Source organism: Sphaerodactylus townsendi, linkage group LG06 (assembly GCF_021028975.2).
Source record: "Sphaerodactylus townsendi isolate TG3544 linkage group LG06, MPM_Stown_v2.3, whole genome shotgun sequence".
NCBI classification, from domain to species: domain Eukaryota; kingdom Metazoa; phylum Chordata; class Lepidosauria; order Squamata; family Sphaerodactylidae; genus Sphaerodactylus; species Sphaerodactylus townsendi.
Window position 1 is genome coordinate 32,755,753 of NC_059430.1, and position 18,464 is coordinate 32,774,216.

The following is an 18,464-nucleotide window of genomic DNA, read 5'->3' on the forward strand; positions in this document are numbered from 1 at the left end:
CTGAAACACCAGTTTAAAGACCATTCAACATGCAGATTCTCACTGCAAGGAAAGCGGTTTGCCTTTTGGACCTGGCCCCTCGACTGCAAATATCACTCCAGGAAGCACAAAGAAGGCGGTTACCGCTCTTGGAAACTGCTCCTTTAATTGCAATCCCAAAAGGAAGAAAACAGGCGCTGCAGGGGCAGCCCAGAGTCAGGACATGGAAAGAGGCTCTAAATATACATATAAATATGCTGTGCGGAATCCACATTTGCACACACGTGCCTCCGAAAGCACAATTTAGGAGCGCTCAGTTGTTTGCTTGAACCAGTATAGAAAAGCACCGACAAAAGCGGCAGCGCCTCCAGTTTCTGCCCACCCTACACCTTGGCATCATCGACTCACCTCCACGGTGTTTACGGGAGCCGCCAGTTGCTCCGGCGTGGAAGCTCCCAGCTCTGCCGCTACCTCCTCCATGGTAGATGGCGAGCCCTTATACCCCGAGTGCAACGCTTCCGTCGGCGAAACGTGCCCCCTGCTGCAACTAGCGAGTTACGCACAGGTTCCGCTATGCTATCCATCCCTTTTTGGTGTTATGGTACTTGGTCCGGGAGAGCGGTTTCTCCAAATGCTGGTATCTCTCTGTACCACTATATAGGGTGCCTCGAAATTTATTGCTATTGTTCTAGATCAAAACACCTTTTAAAACGGTGAATAGGATGATGTGCGTAATATCTCATCTGTTTTCTGAAAGCCACTATATTCCATGCAAATAGAATTCGCCGCCTCTGTGCATTAAACTTAACGTGGGAATTATTTTCCATTACTGTATCTTCATGACAGGAATCATGGAGATATCCAAATGCTTTTTCCCTCCTCCAGGAATTGACCTGGATTGTGAATGCACCTGTGCGACTTTGATGGAAGAGGGGAAAGGGCATTTGAGTGTTTCCTCCTTCACTTTGCATAAACTCATGCTGGAATAAATGTTGCCGTCTTTAAGGTGCCGTAGAACTCCTGTCTTACTGCCCGCAAAGGTTGATCCATGCTGTCTGATCTCAGCGTGACTGTGAATGACTCGTCTATCTGCAGCCTTGGGCCATTTCTCACAATATAGCGACCAAGCGGTAAGTATTTGAAATCGCTTCCATAGAGAGCCATTTCATATATACACCTTGTGCCTGATTTGTTATGTGCCACCTGGCGGCAGCCTGGCGACCCACCACAAGTTGAAGAGCCTATATGACAAACAGGAACATATTAATCAATTAATGACTCATCAGGTAGTGCAGACACCACAAGTTGACAATTACAGTTGCCATACAGCAGTGATGGCGAACCTTTTCGAGACCGAGTGCCCAAATTGTAACCCAAAATCCACTTATTTATTGCAAAGTGCCAACACAGCAATTTAACCTGATTACTGAGGTTTTAGTTTAGAAAAAATGGTTGGCTCCAAAGCATGTGTTACTCGGGAGTAAGCTTGGTGGTAGTCGGTGGCTTTGCTTTGAAGCAACCATGCAACTCTTCCAACGGGTGAATCCCCACCCTAGGAGGGTTTACTCAGAAGCAAGCCCCATTGCCAGCAACTGAACTTACTCCCAGGTAAAGAATCATGCTTTAGTTCTTTGCATGAAAATCAGTGGGGTTTAACAACAATTAACAGGGTTACCTACACTGCTTCCCAAAAACTAGGTCTTAGGTTTAATGCTAATAATTGAGCCCAGTGGCCCAGGCCAGTCTAGATATATGTGTGGGGAGGGCACTCTGTTTGCGTGTGCCCACAGAGAGGGCTCTGAGTGCCACCTCTGGCACCCGTGCCATAGGTTCGCCACCACTGCCATACAGGATCCAGTTTAGTTAAAACTAGTCTTCTTTTGCAGTATGTTTTCTAGTCATTTTAGCATACTAGGATCTAGAGGAGTTCCAGTCCTGAGTTAGTGATGGCTCTCTCCTAAACTGAGTCTGATCAGACAGCCACCAAAACGGATAGACCTCAGCTTTGTATATATTTTATACAAAAGCAGTTCTTTGCCTTGATCACATCTCTGCATTTATTTTGAACATTATGAACATTTTACAGTGTCTACCATACAGCTCCTCAACATACATACACTGAAGGGCAAATTTACCTGTCAGTCTGATGTGCCACATAGGACTTTTAAATGGTCAAGCGATTAAATGTATCAAAATGGTTTCCAGCAGCCAGTAAACAGCTCCCCAGCAGCACAGAAGACATTCACATAAAATACACAGCCTATATTCCAAACACAATGGCCCATCTGCACAGCACAACTAAAACGTCTTGAGAATGTTAAAAGAAACGTTTTGGGGAGGTACTTCACACAGCTTTCCCCCCAAAATGTCTTCATGACATTTTATTTGTGCTCGGGGTGTCTTATTTAAAAGTCAGTAAAATGTGGACTTTCCCCCCACAAGCTGCCTTGAAGATGTCTCTTGCTTGGCTTTGTGGAATGCAGTCCAGAAGAGGTCTTATTTCTCCCATCCAATTTCACAATCCCCCCTTTCTATCCTTCTAATTTCAGTTCTCCTCCCTTCTACCATTTCAGATGGATTCTATGCTCAGTCATCATTCTAGGTGGATTCTCTGCCCATCTCCCATCTTGTGAAGTTCCCTAAGCATGTCCTGAAGTTTCCAAAGCACATTGTCTCCCCTGACATCTAGGCTGTCCACCATTGTCCTCATCAGTGTACAGTTTGTAAGCCACCTTGAGTCTCCTTACAGGAGAGAAAGGTGAAGTATAACTCCAGACTCCTCCTCTTCTTCCCCACAAATCCCAGGGCCACTATTTTCGTGGTATGTTTATCCATTCTTCATTTGATTCCAGTGCCACTTCAGATTAGGTGATTGTGTAAGAGAGAATAGTGGACTATAAGGACCAGCTAGGGTTGGGTTTTTTGTTTTTTTTTGCATTATATCCTGTGTGAACTAGAGTACAATGGTGAGGGTTCCTTTCATGCTCAGGTTCTGTATGTCTACAATTAACTAAAATTTCTTAGAATCTTTGAAAAGGCGTAATGTACACTGATTGTTCTGAGACCTCAGATATGTGCATGGATGACTTTTCTGCATGCATAGTTTACCTCAGATTTTCAAAGTGGTCAGATCTGTTTCTTGGAATGATTGTTTGTGAAATAATTCTGTCCCCCTCCCCACTCTCCCCTTGCCTCCTCAATTGCATTTATTCTGCACACTACTGAGGAACATATATCTCTAGTTTATACAATACAAGGGGGTGTGCAGCTAGAATAACCAGACAAGCAAATATTTGCACGTAATATAGCTAGCAGTCATAGACTGTATAATTTGTGAGTTGACTAAATCTACAATATACACATTAAAGGGGCTGTGTCTCAGTAATGCCCCAGTATATTTTCAAGAAAGTCTCACATACAGACATGGATGCCTTCATAAGAACTAATCAGCACTTTTACAATTGCTTTCCTAATCTTTACAGTATGAATCTTTACAACATTGACTAAATATTGAATATTGAAAACATGAGCAACCAGCTTCTGGATATATATTTGGCTTCAAAAATCTTCAAAGGCTCATGAGTGCATAGTATTTTCCATGTAGGTCAGTGAGTCATATATAAACTTGTTCTTACAACAATCAAGTCTGACTTGTTTTGGCTCTGCAAAGCTTTTTCTTGCTGCAAAAATGTCCACCATTGAAACTTCAGGGGCATGATACTGGGGACTGTGACCACAGCAATTTTCCCCAATCCCTATGTGTTAAGAGTGGTATGCAAAAACATGGTGTTTGTGACCAGAAAACACATGGATTTCTGTTAATAATAAATGTATGTCGCAAGCTTAATTTTTTTTTAAAAAAGGTCAAGAACCACAAACGTGTGCAGATCGAATTTTTAAAAAAGAACTGTACAAGGACTGTAAACTTAAAACACTTAAAGCACCGATCACTTCTTCAGACCCCTCACAGTCACCTAGTCCTACTCCAGGCAAGGAAACATGACAGTGTATCTGTGACCACCCTCTCTTTGCAGCGATGCATCTTGGCTCTTGGATTGTTTCTCACTGGTGGGGAGTTCAGGCAACTGTTTCTGGAGGTTCTGTGAGCTGGGCCAGCATTGTTCTATCCCGCCCTCTGTCTCTGATACCGTGTGGCCCATTGCTTCACAGATGTGAACAAACCAGGTTGCCACTAGGGAGGTGACATTTTTAGCAAAGACTGTTATCTTGGCAGTAAGACATTGCCACTGTGCCTTACACCTTACAAAAGCATGCTCTATAACACTTCTGGCCTGACTCAGTAATTGAAATGCCTTTTCCATGTGTTGTGCAGTTACATGAGCCACTTGCTCATTAGGAAGGCACCATCAGCCAGGAACATACACCCCCTTGTGCATCGCTTTACAAAGGTGTGATTTGTTGAAGACTGGAAGGCTGCTGTGTGGGCAAGATCAAAACAATCCAAATCTGTCACATGTCCATGTGACAGATCATTTTGTGTTTGTGCACAGTTGAACATACTTGGGCAATAGCTAAAGTGTGACTGAACTGCAGTGTCTGCATCAAAAATATCCAAAAGCCAATGCGATAGGGGGCCATAAGAGAGAAATAAAACTACACAATATTGTCAGGGATGGTGCACACTTGAAGGGACGCCCACATAAGGACTAGAATTTAGCAGCTAGAATAATTCCAATTACTGTAAGAGAAAGTGGTGGTTGTTGTTTTTTAAGTGTGCCTGACAAGCATAATTTCAGATGTTAGTCATGGGCATGCGTGCTTGAATTAAAAGATACATCATCATTTTAAACTACACCTAGCATGACCATATATGAAACAGAGAATTATAAATTATAGCTGAAGCTTCACTGCACTGAAAAATGCATCAGAGATGTGTTGTTCTGTGTTCTCCCTTTTATAGGCTAAATAAATGTTTTTTTTTCCTTTTACGAAGCTCGTCAGCTGTATTTTTGTAATGGAGGGAGGCACAGGATCAGTTTTCTTGGTAAACAACTGCATCTGCACATTCAGTTTTTGAATTAGTAACTAAAATGAGAGGCAAACCTGCCAGCACATCTTTTATCATAAAACAGCCTTTATTAATATACCAAACACTAACTCAAAAGCCACCAACAAAGGTGCTACATACAATATTGTCAAAGTTATCCAAATGACAAAAAATAGATGGTAAACTTGTTTGGACAATTTCAACGAATAATGTATAAGAGGGATGAGTACTTAATTTGGGCATCCGGAAGGCTGCAAACACTACAAGACAGGTAAAGATTGCTGAATGGACATGCCATGCTATATAAAATGCCCTTTGCAAGTTACTAATAAAAATCACCAAACAAAGCTTGCTTTCTCTTAATCATTGTGCAATTATTTTTACAGATGTTATAGCTTCCCAGATGGGATTGAACTGTGTAGAGAGGGCTGCTTCTACTTGCTGCCATGGTTTCTGTTTCATATATGCAGTGATTAAGACAGAAATATATTACATACACTACAAAAAATCTCTTGTAAATGTTTAAAACATAAACAGCCATATTAAGGTCCAAAATAGAGTTCCTTTGCTTTTTTGACATATTTGCTTTTTACTTCAAATAACTTATGTACCAGAAATCTTTTGATTCTGTACGTAATTTCATTAGCACACTTGTTGTATTACAATAGTTCTCACAAGTCAGAGTTTTTCAAACTGAGCTTTGCTCTACAGAGAACGCAAAACAAAAATGAACTTTCTTGCAAGTATTTATAAGACAACAGTCATTTCTAAGTCCAAAATTAGACAAAGCATCTTGGAGCAAGGCAAGAATGGGACAAGGGATGCTTTAGCCCTTTTCATATATTCTGGGAGGATGAGCACAGGTGAGCTGGATGGGGTGTGTGGAGAACAGGATTATGACAGATTCCACTTCTAACCAAGACCAGGAGATCCCCAAGTGTGCAAAAGTTCTTCACATGTACAAGCACACATGTATAGAGACCTCTCTCTATGATTAGGAATCCTGCTTTTTGTGTGTGTATGTGGTTATTCACGATTCCTAATTACTCTGCATGCGCAGGTCAAGGAGAATGCGTACTGCACAAAGTTACTTCCCACTACCCACAAATGTACAGGAATATTATTTGGACAACGCTTTTCTTCTACAAACATATTTAAAATAGTTCTGCACGTTGACACAGTTGTTTGAACAATTATGGATGGTGATTGCCCGAATGTCATTTGTTAAACTGACAATTGAATATACAGCAGTCAGAAAATTTTGCTCTTTTTGCAACTCCACAAGATAATCAAGATTCACAAAAAGTAATTCTGCCTCCACCCCACCCCCAAGAAACCAGCCTCAGTATGAGATAATCAAGTACTTGTTAAAGAAGTTATTTTCTTTCAAAAGGACATCTATACTTCAGTTACATGAAAAAGGCAGAGTTGCCTATAAAACCACAGTGTTCTTAATGTTGAGGTTCTTTTACTTTGTCATAGATGTGCCAACAGCACAGTATAGCAAGTAGGCTGCACATTATTCCAAAATGTGCAAAGATTAATTCTTAGCAAAAATACATTGTAAGAATATGAAATATTAACTGGGAGCCTTTAGAGGCACACATCCACAGAAATTGGACACGTTAGAAGTTTAGTATTTGCGAGTAGACTCACAATGAGCCAATACTTCCCAGAAGTAACTTCTCAAGTTATGATTCATTCTGGTATAAATTGGAGTTTTTTACACCCAATGTACTGCAGCCCCCTATATTCAATAATTTGACATATGCAAAAATAGTTTCTTTAAATATCTCAGTTTGTCAAGTAATCTTCTCCATCAAAAATGTTTCTACCAACTTTGTAACAATTGTACATTTCATATACTTCCAGATGCTTATCCAGGTCAACAGGTTCTTTACCACTAAATAGTTTGGGATTTGGCCACTATAAAGACTGTAGGATTGGGCAACAATGGGGATCAATTGACAAAGCAGAGCCTAGGTCAAACACTCTTATGGGGTCCCATCTCCTCCCCACTCCAGTTGCCAATCCAGAAGTGAAGTAAAATAACGACACAGCAATAAGGTAGTGGAGACAGGACTTGTTGGCAAACCACTTCAGGGTAGGTCTAGGCCTGCACCCATACCATTCCCTGCTTCCTCAAAGTAGCCTTCCCATAAAACTGATTACTGACCAAAATGATAAAAATAACAAGAAACATTAGGTACTCCGTTAACAATACCTAGATTTTAGGACCATTATTTCCGATTGTAAGGCTCTGTCCATCAATATTACTATGACTGAGTCTCAAAAGACCTACTGGACAGAACAGAAGTATCAGGTCTATCCAAAGAGTCTACCTGCACAGCCAAATTACTCGTCCAAAAGGTATATAACCACAAGGAGGAAAAAAATGTTACATAGGGAGTACATGAAGACTAACTAGTCTTCCAGAATACAGTACCAGCGGAGATATAATGCTTCTGATCTCTAACCTGCTTAAGGGATTAGCAGCAGGTTTCCCCCATCCTTTCTAATTAATAATTATATTGGGATCAGTCTTAATCATGGTTAGTGCTAATTAGAGTTTCCGTCATAACTTGGGCTAGATGAAAATCCTTATTATTGTTAACGGTGGCTAAAGTCAGGAAAGATGCCATCATTGGCCACAGTTAATAGTGGTTTTTTTGGGGGAGGGGGGAATTAAAGAAGGGTCTTACAATTGACTATTGAACCATCATCATGTATATACGCTAGTATGTAGAACAATTCACTAGTCACACCTAGCCAAAAATAGCAAACATGAATCGCTTTATGATTAAGTTATATTAATATCCCTACAAAATACCTCCAAACAAGTGATGCAGAATATCTGCCAACAGTGGCATCTTGGTATGCAAAAAGGAGTGTTTTGAGGGGCATGGGGGAACCCCTGGTCCTGTGACCTTACCTACTATAAGATCAATATAATCAATTAGATTATTTTTTCCTCTAGTTGCTAGAGGTCTTTCCCCAAACTGGCCACTCGTATTTTGATAGTATGCCATCAAAATTAATATTTAAATTCAGATTAAATCTGAGCTACAACTTTCTCTTTCATTGCACCAAAGATACTGGAGGAAGCACATTCGATTCTTGCTTTGGAGAAACCATTTACAGTAGACAATAGCAATAAACGTTACAATTCATACACACATGTATGTTTAATTTGACAGCTTCCCAGGAATCTGAGACATACAGCCACCTATATTTGAATGCAATTGCTAGGATCTGTTTTCATTAAACACATACATTTCTCTCTCATTGCCAATCATCACTTGAAGCTATCCATATTCAGAAGAATAAATCACCGCTATATAAATACTGTGAGGGGGGAGTGAAAATTTACATATTTCAATTAGTAGAAGGGTCAGTATCTGCTGTGCTCGTTACTGCTTCATTAAAAAGCAGTTTTCGAAATATATTTGCATAGAATGGTCCATACACCTGTTTATTAAGGTTGACAATGTTGGCAAACTGAGATCCAATGATCTCCATCTCCGTTTGAATCACAGCAAGGCCTCCTGGGATTGTGGGCATCGACTTCTGAAGGCATGGAGAAGCAAGCAAGCTTCTCATGTACAGTTGAATTCGTTTATCTGGATGGGATGAAGGGAAATTGCATTTTAATTCAAAACATGTATATCCTGCCTTTTTACCAAAGTCAACCAAGAAATGGATAAAAACAACAACAAAGCAATTGTATAATTAACCAGCACTGGTAACACCGTAACAGGTCACACCTACTTTCCCTTGTACTGTCCCACGACAGTACATCTAAATTTAAATGAAGTGTTGTTTTTTGTGACACCTGATATTTCACCTTTCTTTTTTCGTCTGATGCTTTTGAGTTTGAGGGTTTAATTTGTTCTGCTGTACCAAATAGGGAAACTCCTGAAGATTTGGGGGTGGTGTCTGTGAGAGCAGAATTTGGGGAAAGGGTTGGCTCAGTGGGCATGTAATGTCACTCTAGGACTTTCATTTCTCTGAGACTATAGCACAGTGGTGGAGAACCTTTTTGAGACCGAGTGCCCAAATTGCAACCCAACCCCCACTTATTTATTGCAAAGTGCCAACCCGTCAATTTAACCTGAATGCTGAGGTTTTAGTTTAGAAAAAACCGGTTGACTCCCTCTTCCTCCACCCCACCCGCTCGAGCAGGGGCCAGCCTGCTCTAGCCTCCAGCAAGTCCCATGTGCACCGCTCTGTGCCTCTCTAGCATTTCTGCCTCCTCTGCGCCCCCCTCCCTTGAGCAGCAGCCACCCAGAGCACAAGCACCAGGCCCGCCAGCTGAGTCCTTCCTGCTCGTCATGGTCCGTGCACATTGTGCTCAGTGGCCCAGGCCAGCCTAGATGTGTATGTGGGGGGGGGGGGGGTGATTTTCCGCCCCCCACATGACAAACTGTGTGTGCGAGTGCCCACAGAGAGGGCTCCGAGTGCCACCTATGGCACCCGTGCCATAGGTTCGCCATCACTGCTACAGTGTAACATACTGTCAACCCTCTGGAACTGCCATTTCCTCCAGGAGAACCAATCTGCAATTTGTAGGTGAACTGTAATTCCGGAAGAACTCTAGACCCTACTAGGAAGTTGGCAAACCTAGTATTATGGGGCCTGCAGAAGTTTTTGCATTTTCTGTGAGGCCCAATTTAAAGCTGGTTGTAACATTCACATGTAAATCTCCCACAGTACCAATGTTTTAACACTGTACTGATCAGTGTTAAAGGGATGTACAGGGAGCCAAGCCTGAGGATCCCGGATTGTTGATAGTTCTTTTTTAAAATTGTACCGGTATCACCATATTTTTGCCCCAGCAAACCAGTGCACCATTTACAAAGGGTTACAAACTGGAAGGCAGTTACACATCACTCATTATAGTTCAGGAACTACATTTTCAATCTTTAATATATTTAGAAACACATATTTGAATCTTGCATCTTCCTCTCTCTGAATTAGGGTTCCCATTTTCCTGGTATTGGCTGGCAACTGACTGGCAATTGAGCATACTGCTTGCTGATCCTCAGCTGGTGGATCAGCTGGTGGATCAGGCAGCATCAGGCCAGGTGAAAGGGGGTGGGGAGCAATCTGGAGGAACTTGGCAGTCCTACTCTGAATTCATCTCACCTTGAAATCTAAAATGGCATCCTTTCCATTCACTTCACCGTTCATCCATTCACTTTAGTAGGAAAGAATGGGTGGGGAGGGGGGCAGTAAAAAGTTGCCTACATCAGACATCAGTGTCCAAAGAGGGGAGCCTATGGTTGCTAGGCAACTAGTAATGGCAGAAGCCAACTCCCTAAACATAAATCATTTGTCAAGTGTAGGTACTAATACCAAGCATCACCAATGTACTTTTCAAACTGTCACTGATTTTTAATCATCTGGTGTCTGATGAAGAGAGCCTTGACTCTTGAAAGCTTTCATCTTGGGACTCTTGTGGGTCTTTAAGGTGTTACTGGATTCAAATCTTATTCTTCTACTGCAGACCAATATGACTACCCACCTGCAACTGATTTTAATATATTTGATGCAGTGATCCCCAACCGTTTTGAGCTTCTAGGCACTTTGAAATTCTGGCACAGCATGGTGGGCACAGCCACAAATCGCTGCAGCAAAATGTGGGATATAAGAAATAAAGCAAGCTGCAAAATGGCTTCTGCACTCTATCTTCAGTCACATGGTATAGATCCTTGTACTCTGGTAGCAGATGCTGCCAAAGCTACATTTTAAAAAAAATCTGCACAGCCAATCAAATCTCCAATGTTCAGTCAAAAGTCTTGGTTGGCCAAAGCCCCACCTGGTCTCATCTACTTTCTAGAAACATTTGGCAGGCACCAGGACAGGTGCTAGCGTGTACTGTGACACCCAAAGGCACCAGGGTGAGGATTCCTGCTATAATAACTGGAAGGAGGATTTTTAGAACACCCATGTAAATTTAAGTATAGTGTTAAACAGTAAGACTGCCATAGACCAAGAGTTACATTACTAACCGATTAAGGAGCTGATTGGATTATCTTCCTCTGTGATGTTGCAGATCTGACCCACTAAATTTGAGTGAACTTCTTTATTTAGGGGTGGGAAGCCCCTCTCAGTTAGTGACTGGTTTATTTCACTACATGTCTGAAGACCTATGGCAGCAAGAGCTTCTTTCAAATCAAAGGTCCTGCAAGCAAAAACACAGAAAAAGCATTGACACAGTCAAGTATGACATGGGTTTTAATATTTTTTAAATTATTTTTCAGTGACGTTATAGCAGAGTGAGGCTGCAAAAATGTCTTCAGTTATTTAGGAGTTAAAGCAATTCACAAAACTTGCTTAGAATTCAGGCAGCAGATTTTCTGCCTCCTGCTTTGCCAGTGAAGCAGACATACCCTGTTTCCCCGAATATAAGACATCCCCTGAAAATTAGACGTAGTAGAGGTTTTGCTGAAGTGCGAAATATAAGGCATCCCCCGAAAGTAAGATGTAGCAAAGTTTTTGTTTGGAAGCATGCCCGATGAACAGAACACAGAAAAATAAGACATTGCTTTCACATCCTGCCTGTGAGCTCCCAAAGGCACCTGGTGGGCCACTGCGAGTAGCAGAGAGCTGGACTAGATGGACTCTGGTCTGATCCAGCAGGCTAGTTCTTATGTTCTTATGTTCTTATCCCCTGAAAATAAGACATAGCGCATCTTTGGGAGCAAAAATTAATATAAGACACTGTCTTATTTTCGGGGAAACACGGTATGAATATGTGAGGACTGTCTTTGGGAAAATACATTCTTACAGGAATCCACACTGATCCCACACAAGTCCCTGTCAGAAAATTGATAATTACTTTTAGAACACACACCACAGTCAAATCCACCAATTGATAGCTTCCTTTCTTTAAAAAGACTGCCAATACCACTTACTTCTTATTCATTCCGTCAAGCAGCACAAACGAAATCCTCTTTTGTTTGTCGCCAAAATCTGGAATTCCTTCAATAGCTGCACCAACCATGTTGCTTGTCATGAGAGAAATACAAGCTATAACCTTCAACTGATTCAGTTTATCTGACAGCTCACGAAGGCGACCTTCATCTGTCACCAGTGTCTGGAATAGTTGTTTAGAAAAGAATGTCATTTCCGCAGCAAACTTCTGGTACAATTTAACATAAAAATGTGTTTTTACTAGGAGACCAACTCTGATGAGATATTCTCTCAAATCAGTTCTTTCAATTAAAAAAAATAGTTTCCGTGGAATATAGCTACCAGGAATTATACAATATTCAAAAACCCTGTGCTATAATAAATTTCCATTTTGTCGTTTTTCATAAAGATCCAGAATTTGTTTCCAGTTTGCACTAAACAATATCCCACCTCAACTGTACACACCTTGTTTTCTCAAATAAAAATTAATGGCTTCCATCAACCTCATTGGAGAAAGCAAATACAGCAGGTCAGAAAGGCAGGTGTTTCATCAGTAACTAACGGCTAACCTCAGCTAAATGGATCCACATGTATTTATTTCATACATTCATCCATTTGTGTGTAAAGTATTTGTATGTATGCCTGTTTTTAAAAAGGAAGTGCGGGATCTGTGGAATTAAATCCAACTCCCTGTTCACACCTTATCTCACTGCTTTCCATTGCTTTCAGCTCTTTTCTTCTAGCTGTTTTTAAATCTGAACCAGACTTGGAAAAATATGCTTCAAACAACAAAACACAGTAAGATAAGGAAGAGGCAGGACAGACTTTTATTCCCTATTGAATATACCATTTCCTATTAAAAATAAAAGCCCCCCCCTCCAATGTAAATGGACAGACACATGGACACTTATATGATTCTAATAATGACCTATCAAATTCAAAGTATACATAATTATCATATAAGATTTTTTTTAGAAAAGCGGCTAACATAGAAGAACATACCCATTTTCATTAGTCAGTGACACTCAACCCAAGAAGACACATATGGTTTACCAAAAGAGGTTTACACATACTGTTCACAAAATAGGTTGCTATTGGATGGGACCTGTGACATGGCTACTGACAGACCATCACTCCCCATGCCTCCCGTCCACATATGTTCAAAACTATTAAACAATTTTACTCTTGTGTCTTTAGTGGCTGAATTAGATGCACAATACTAGCATGAAACAGATGATTAAGCTACTTTACTTCCTCTCTCAGAAGTGGGAGCAGGACTCTGGAGTGGCACCGTATACATTCCCTAAATAAAATAATAATAAAATAAGTGGCAAAGACTCTTACCAACAAGCAATGTTATTTCAACACATGGAAGTGGAATACTGAGACAACATTGTACTAAGGGGGAAAGGGCTTTAAAAATCTTACATTGTGAATAATATACATATTTTACCTCAGGAATTGTTTTTTTCTGGTAATCCCACTGCAATAATTTCAAGTAGCTGTTGGTTAGCACCAGAGTAGGGCTCAGATTTGGTTTTGAGGCACCATCAACACCAGAGGATGAAGATGCTTCACAGGAAACAGAAGATAGTTCATCCTGTATAGATTCCCTTATCCATTCTGTTGTTATGTTCAGGGCACCTAAACAGTCCAAGACATGAATTGTTTGGCTCACCACAAAAATTACTGCACAGTTGAGCAAATAGCTCTATAGGGCAACCTCAAGGCAAAAGGGAGGTGAAACACAAGAGTTGGGAAAAGCTGCAAAGGTCTTTGGCCACAGTCACATCATAAGGGAAGGTTGTAATTGTGCACACATTGTGCTGAAATGCCATTACACTATTGAGTTGTGGGCTGCACCTGCTACAGAAAGAGTGCTGGACATTTTCTGTCATAAGTACTGATGGCTCAAGTTCTACCAATATAATATGATAAAAAGAGTCACAACGCAGTATGGGAAGAGCTGGAACTGGAGAATCATAAAGGTCCTCCTGTAAAAGAATGTCTTTATAAGACAATCCACAGTACTCTGCAAGCAATCTGTGTGTGTACACTGGAGGTGCAATTTCAAGTAAGCCCAATACAGTGTTAATACAACCTGCAGACCACCAGAAGCAAAGTTACACCCTTGTAAGTCCACTCAAGCCAGCAGACTTGAGGAGTGTTACTTGGCTTAAGATGGTAATGGAACAAATATACAACATACCACACACTAAAAGCTTTCTCACCCCGATCTCACTATTGTAATTGATTCTCTGAAACTGTGCAAATGGTTGTACCAGTTCCATCACAAGTACATTTCTTGGGACACTTCCACCACTTTAACTTAACAATAATCAAAACAGTCCTACATTTTAACAGGCTATTTCAGCAGCCATCCTCCACTTCCTTACAGTTGTTTCCTAAGCACTGGCTTTGTTAACAATTCTTTTGTGGTTTTACAAATATGGAATTACCATTGCCTTCCACTATAATTTTGTTTTGCATTAATGGTTTATTGTGGGAGTTCCTGATCCTAGTTTCATGGAACACATGCAAATGAAAGAGTCCACCTGCTAATATTATAGATTATTTATGTATGTATTCAATAACTGAACATGTGAGGGTTCCAAGAAAGCTAGAATTTTACTGCATGTACATTTGAGAAAGAAAACAGAAGAAGAGTTTGGGTTTATGCCCTGCTTTTCTCAACCATAAGGCATCAAAGCAGCTTACAAACTGTTTTCCCTTTTTCTCCTTACAATGGACACCTTGTCAGATAGGCAGGGCTGAGAGTTCTGACAGAATTATGACTGGCCCAAGGACACCCAGCAGACTTCATGTGGAGGAGTGGGGAAACAAACCAACACAGTTCACCAAATTAGATTTCACAGTTCAGGTGGAGAAGTGGCGAATTAAACCTGGTTCTCCAGATTAGAGTCTGCTGATCGTAACCACTACACCAAGTTGGCCACAAATGCAGTTACTTTAATGGTAAGTCAGTTTCCCAAGTAGGAGGAACTTCATCATTCCCTTCCATTCTGCATGCTTTCACTAGCAAAAAAAGTTTGTGGGGAAAGGAGAGATATTTATTTTTCTGCTGGTTTCATTTACCTCCCAGGCAGGCACATCAAACTGGCAGTAAGATAAACATCCCTCCCTCTATGGCCTTTTCTGCAAGCAAAAGCATGTGGGGTGGAAGGGAGGGAATGGCGAGGCCCAATTTGCTACCACACACACACCAGAGCTGATCCCTCCCCCATTTTAAAGGTGAGCATTGGACGCACATTGAATGTTATTCCAGTTGGGTTTTCCACAACACAATTTGTGTTTAACGTATCATCTAATCAGACCCATGTTAGAAGGATGAAGATGAAATTCCCATCTTGAGCCTCTCCTAAATTATAGGCCCCAAGGCACCTGCCTACATTCCCAGGCCATTATTTACACCCTCCTCTGTCAACAAAGAACATACCTGGTGTTTCTTCAAGTATTTCCTGGAACTTTGTTCGTTCATAATCCACCAAGTTGCGCTGAAGATGAGGTCTAAGACTCTGAATAGTAAAATTAATCATATCCATCTTCATGAGATCCAGAACATGAAATATTTGCCTGAAAGGATACAAAAAACAAGTCTGCAGTAAGCATCATGGAAGAAATCTCTTTATATACCACTGAACAGAAGCTCTCTTCCAGCAACACAGTAGGCAGATCTACACATTTATCTTGGTCCCCCAGCAATTTACTTGGGGGAAAACGTATAACGGACTTGCCCCACACTGAAGGGCTAGTGTGAAGCAGACCTGCTTAAAGAGGCCTGGGTGACAGTAAAAGTAAGGCAGCAGGCCCTAATTTAAATAAAAGCAAGGTGATTGGTCGATGGAAGGCACTGTTGCCCCTGGCCAATGTAAGGGGGCGCTAAAACGCTGCTAGATAAACAGAAAGACAGAGAGAGCCTGTCAGACAGTTCTTGGTTGGGAGTTCTGAAGAGAACAGCTCGTGTTCAGTTGAGAGCAGAGTCTGTGGAGTGAAGTCTCTCCGCTCTGTCTCTGGTGTAAAGGAATTCTGGTCCAGCTCAGACAGCTGGCAGGATTCTAGTGACAGGCAGCCAGCAGCAGTTTTTGGGATTCCTAGTTCCTTCCCTTTAATGGTGGAAGCAGAGGAAAAAAAGAAGATCACTGAACACTAGCCTGGGATATTTTGGGTGGCAAAGGAAACCACACTGGACAATTTAGGGGAACCCTGATTGTAGGCCACCCGTCCCGTTACAATTGGTGGCTAGTGGTGGGATAATATCTCTCCCTCGCCTTGAATATAAGCGACCCCGTTACAAAAGGCAACTGCCTTGCTTCTCAAGTTAAAGTCTGCCACTGTAGAACAACTATCATTAGAACTTCCATGGTGATTGATCGCCTCATGAAACAATACAGTATACATCTTATGTCAAATGTTCACAAAATACAGAATTGTCTCCACTGATAACTGAAAAACAGACATAATGCAACAGTAGGCAAGGCAGCTTAGCCTTGACTGACTGAAACCACCTGGAGAAAAAAAATTACGTTCCACATCACGTTTTACATTATTCCCCTCGTCTAAGAAAGTAGTGCTGGGATACAGATCCTGAGAGGCTACTCATAATGCAGACAGATTACTCCATGGCAATGCCTACATTCTTCCGACAGCAGTAGTAACATCCCAACCTTACCCATAATGACAGTATACCAAGTGATGACCTGTAACGGGTGGATGTTCTACTTAGCGTTGTATTAACGCATGACAGAATTCTGCACCAACAATGTGATAACCCATCCCTAAGCAATGGAAGAGGAGAAGGAATCAGGGGAGGGGGAGGGTACAACATTCTAGGGTCCCGGTCGCCATGGCCCAGGAGGCCAAGCGGGATGCTGCTTGGGGATATATATGGTTCTCCCCATCTCTGTTTATCTCACAACAACCCTGTGAAGTGGGATAGGCTAAGAAAGTGGCAGGTCAACAGTCACCAGGTGAGCTTCATACCCAGTTCTCTCCTACATGTGTGAACAGATTTGCAAACCTTAGTAATAAAATATGCAGGAGAAGAGAAACAAAAGGGTAACCTTGTTGGGTAACCGTGGGTCAGTCACACGTTCTCATCCTAACCTACGTAAAAGGTGAGTTGTAAGGATATAATGGAGAGAACAATCTAAGTTGCTTTGAGTCTTTGCTGGGAAGAAAGGCAACATATAAATGAAGTAAATAAAATCAATCATAGGTGTGTGGGACAGCAGTTAAAATGTCCGCCAGGTTCCAATTCCCACCCTCCCGTGAAGCTTACCTTGAGCCCGTCGCCTTCAACCTAAACTACCACAGAGGGCTGTTGTGAAGATAAAATGGAGGGGGAAATTATATGCTCCCATTTGATCTCTTCAGCAAAGGCGAGGGATAGAAAGTTGATTTTCAGTTTAGCTCTAGATCAATACAAATATCTAATTTAAAAACTGAAGTATTCATGTAATTCTTTGGCTTTGGGGAGGTAATGTCGTAAAGCAACGGGACAGCATTTTAAAAAGCAATTAAACACCAACCTTAGCAAGTCTACAATATTCCCAGTGGCTTTTAACTGGTTGACATCATTGTCTCTTACTGGAGCACAAAGTTTCCCCATTGTGCTAATGACATAGTTTGCAAGGCCCTGGATGTCAACCGCGTCGTGCTGGGCCTGCTGCCTTATGAGGTCTGCGTCGAGGACCTCACAGATTTGGCTTCGCATCCTGTTTGCACCAGGGTTCAGAAACGAAAGAAGAATCTGCCATAGCAGAAGTAGAAAAAAACACAAGCACAAGCTAATTAAGGTCTATCAGCCACATCTAATGACCTGCAATGGTAATGTCTTGCATTACATGTACAGTAAACAGCTGCTTAAAAGATCAGACATCCTGTGTTTCCAGCTGTTTCTGCAAAAAAGGGAATTCTAGTGAGGTGGTTTGTTTCCTCCTTTACATTAGCAGCTGCACCAGGCAGCCCTTCTACACCTTTGTACTTGGGACACATGTCTGGCAACCAGTAGGAAGTGGGGGCGGGATGGAAGCAGCCATTGGCAACAGTGAGATGTTACTACCAGGAAAACCTAGAAGTGACATCAGTCCTCTCTAGAAATTGCCAGAAACTTTAAGGTAGAACTACAGTTTCCAGCAATTCCTAGAGAGTACAGCTGTCCCTTCTGGGTTTCTCCCAGAAATGACATCGTACTGTTGGATGGTCTATCAGCCATTTTTTCCTTCCCACTGCCCCTTTGAGCAGTAGTAGTAATAAGAAGTGGAGGAGCCCCCTCCAATAGAGGTGCTGGCAACCTTAGAGTCACAAACACTGTCCTTTAAAATAATTGTCACCATCTAAAACATCTGGATGTAAAAAAGGCATGCACCTGCTGGTGAGTGAAAGAGCTAGTTTACTTAACAGTAAGCATTACTATGCCTCAAAGTATATTGCTTCCATTTTATCATTTATTTTGTCCTGTAATATAGACTATCTAGGCCCGTGGTGGAGAACCTATGGCACTCCAGATGTTCATGGATTACAATTCCCACCAGCCCTTGCC

The 18,464-nt window shown here is 41.5% G+C and overlaps 2 protein-coding genes across 5 annotated transcripts in view; both read right to left on the bottom strand.

Annotated features, from left to right (window-relative positions):
- The window catches only part of POLR3B (RNA polymerase III subunit B), a 73,301-nt gene extending 72,821 nt beyond the window's left edge, over window positions 1–480 (bottom strand). Inside the window, exon 1 of the mRNA XM_048501227.1 lies at window positions 388–480. Coding sequence (XP_048357184.1) covers window positions 388–459 — 72 coding nt within the window. The 5' untranslated portion in view covers window positions 460–480. The remainder of the gene's footprint in view (window positions 1–387) is intronic.
- Window positions 481–5,056: 4,576 nt separating this feature from the next.
- The window catches only part of TCP11L2 (t-complex 11 like 2), a 29,007-nt gene continuing 15,599 nt past the window's right edge, over window positions 5,057–18,464 (bottom strand). For all 4 annotated transcript variants that reach the window (XM_048500562.1, XM_048500559.1, XM_048500561.1 and 1 more), the window contains 6 exons: window positions 17,452–17,672; window positions 15,360–15,496; window positions 13,356–13,546; window positions 11,905–12,086; window positions 10,999–11,171; window positions 5,057–8,607 (listed from right to left, as the gene is read on the bottom strand). In XM_048500562.1, coding sequence (XP_048356519.1) covers window positions 8,363–8,607; window positions 10,999–11,171; window positions 11,905–12,086; window positions 13,356–13,546; window positions 15,360–15,496; window positions 17,452–17,672 — 1,149 coding nt within the window. In that variant the 3' untranslated portion in view covers window positions 5,057–8,362. The remainder of the gene's footprint in view (window positions 8,608–10,998; window positions 11,172–11,904; window positions 12,087–13,355; window positions 13,547–15,359; window positions 15,497–17,451; window positions 17,673–18,464) is intronic.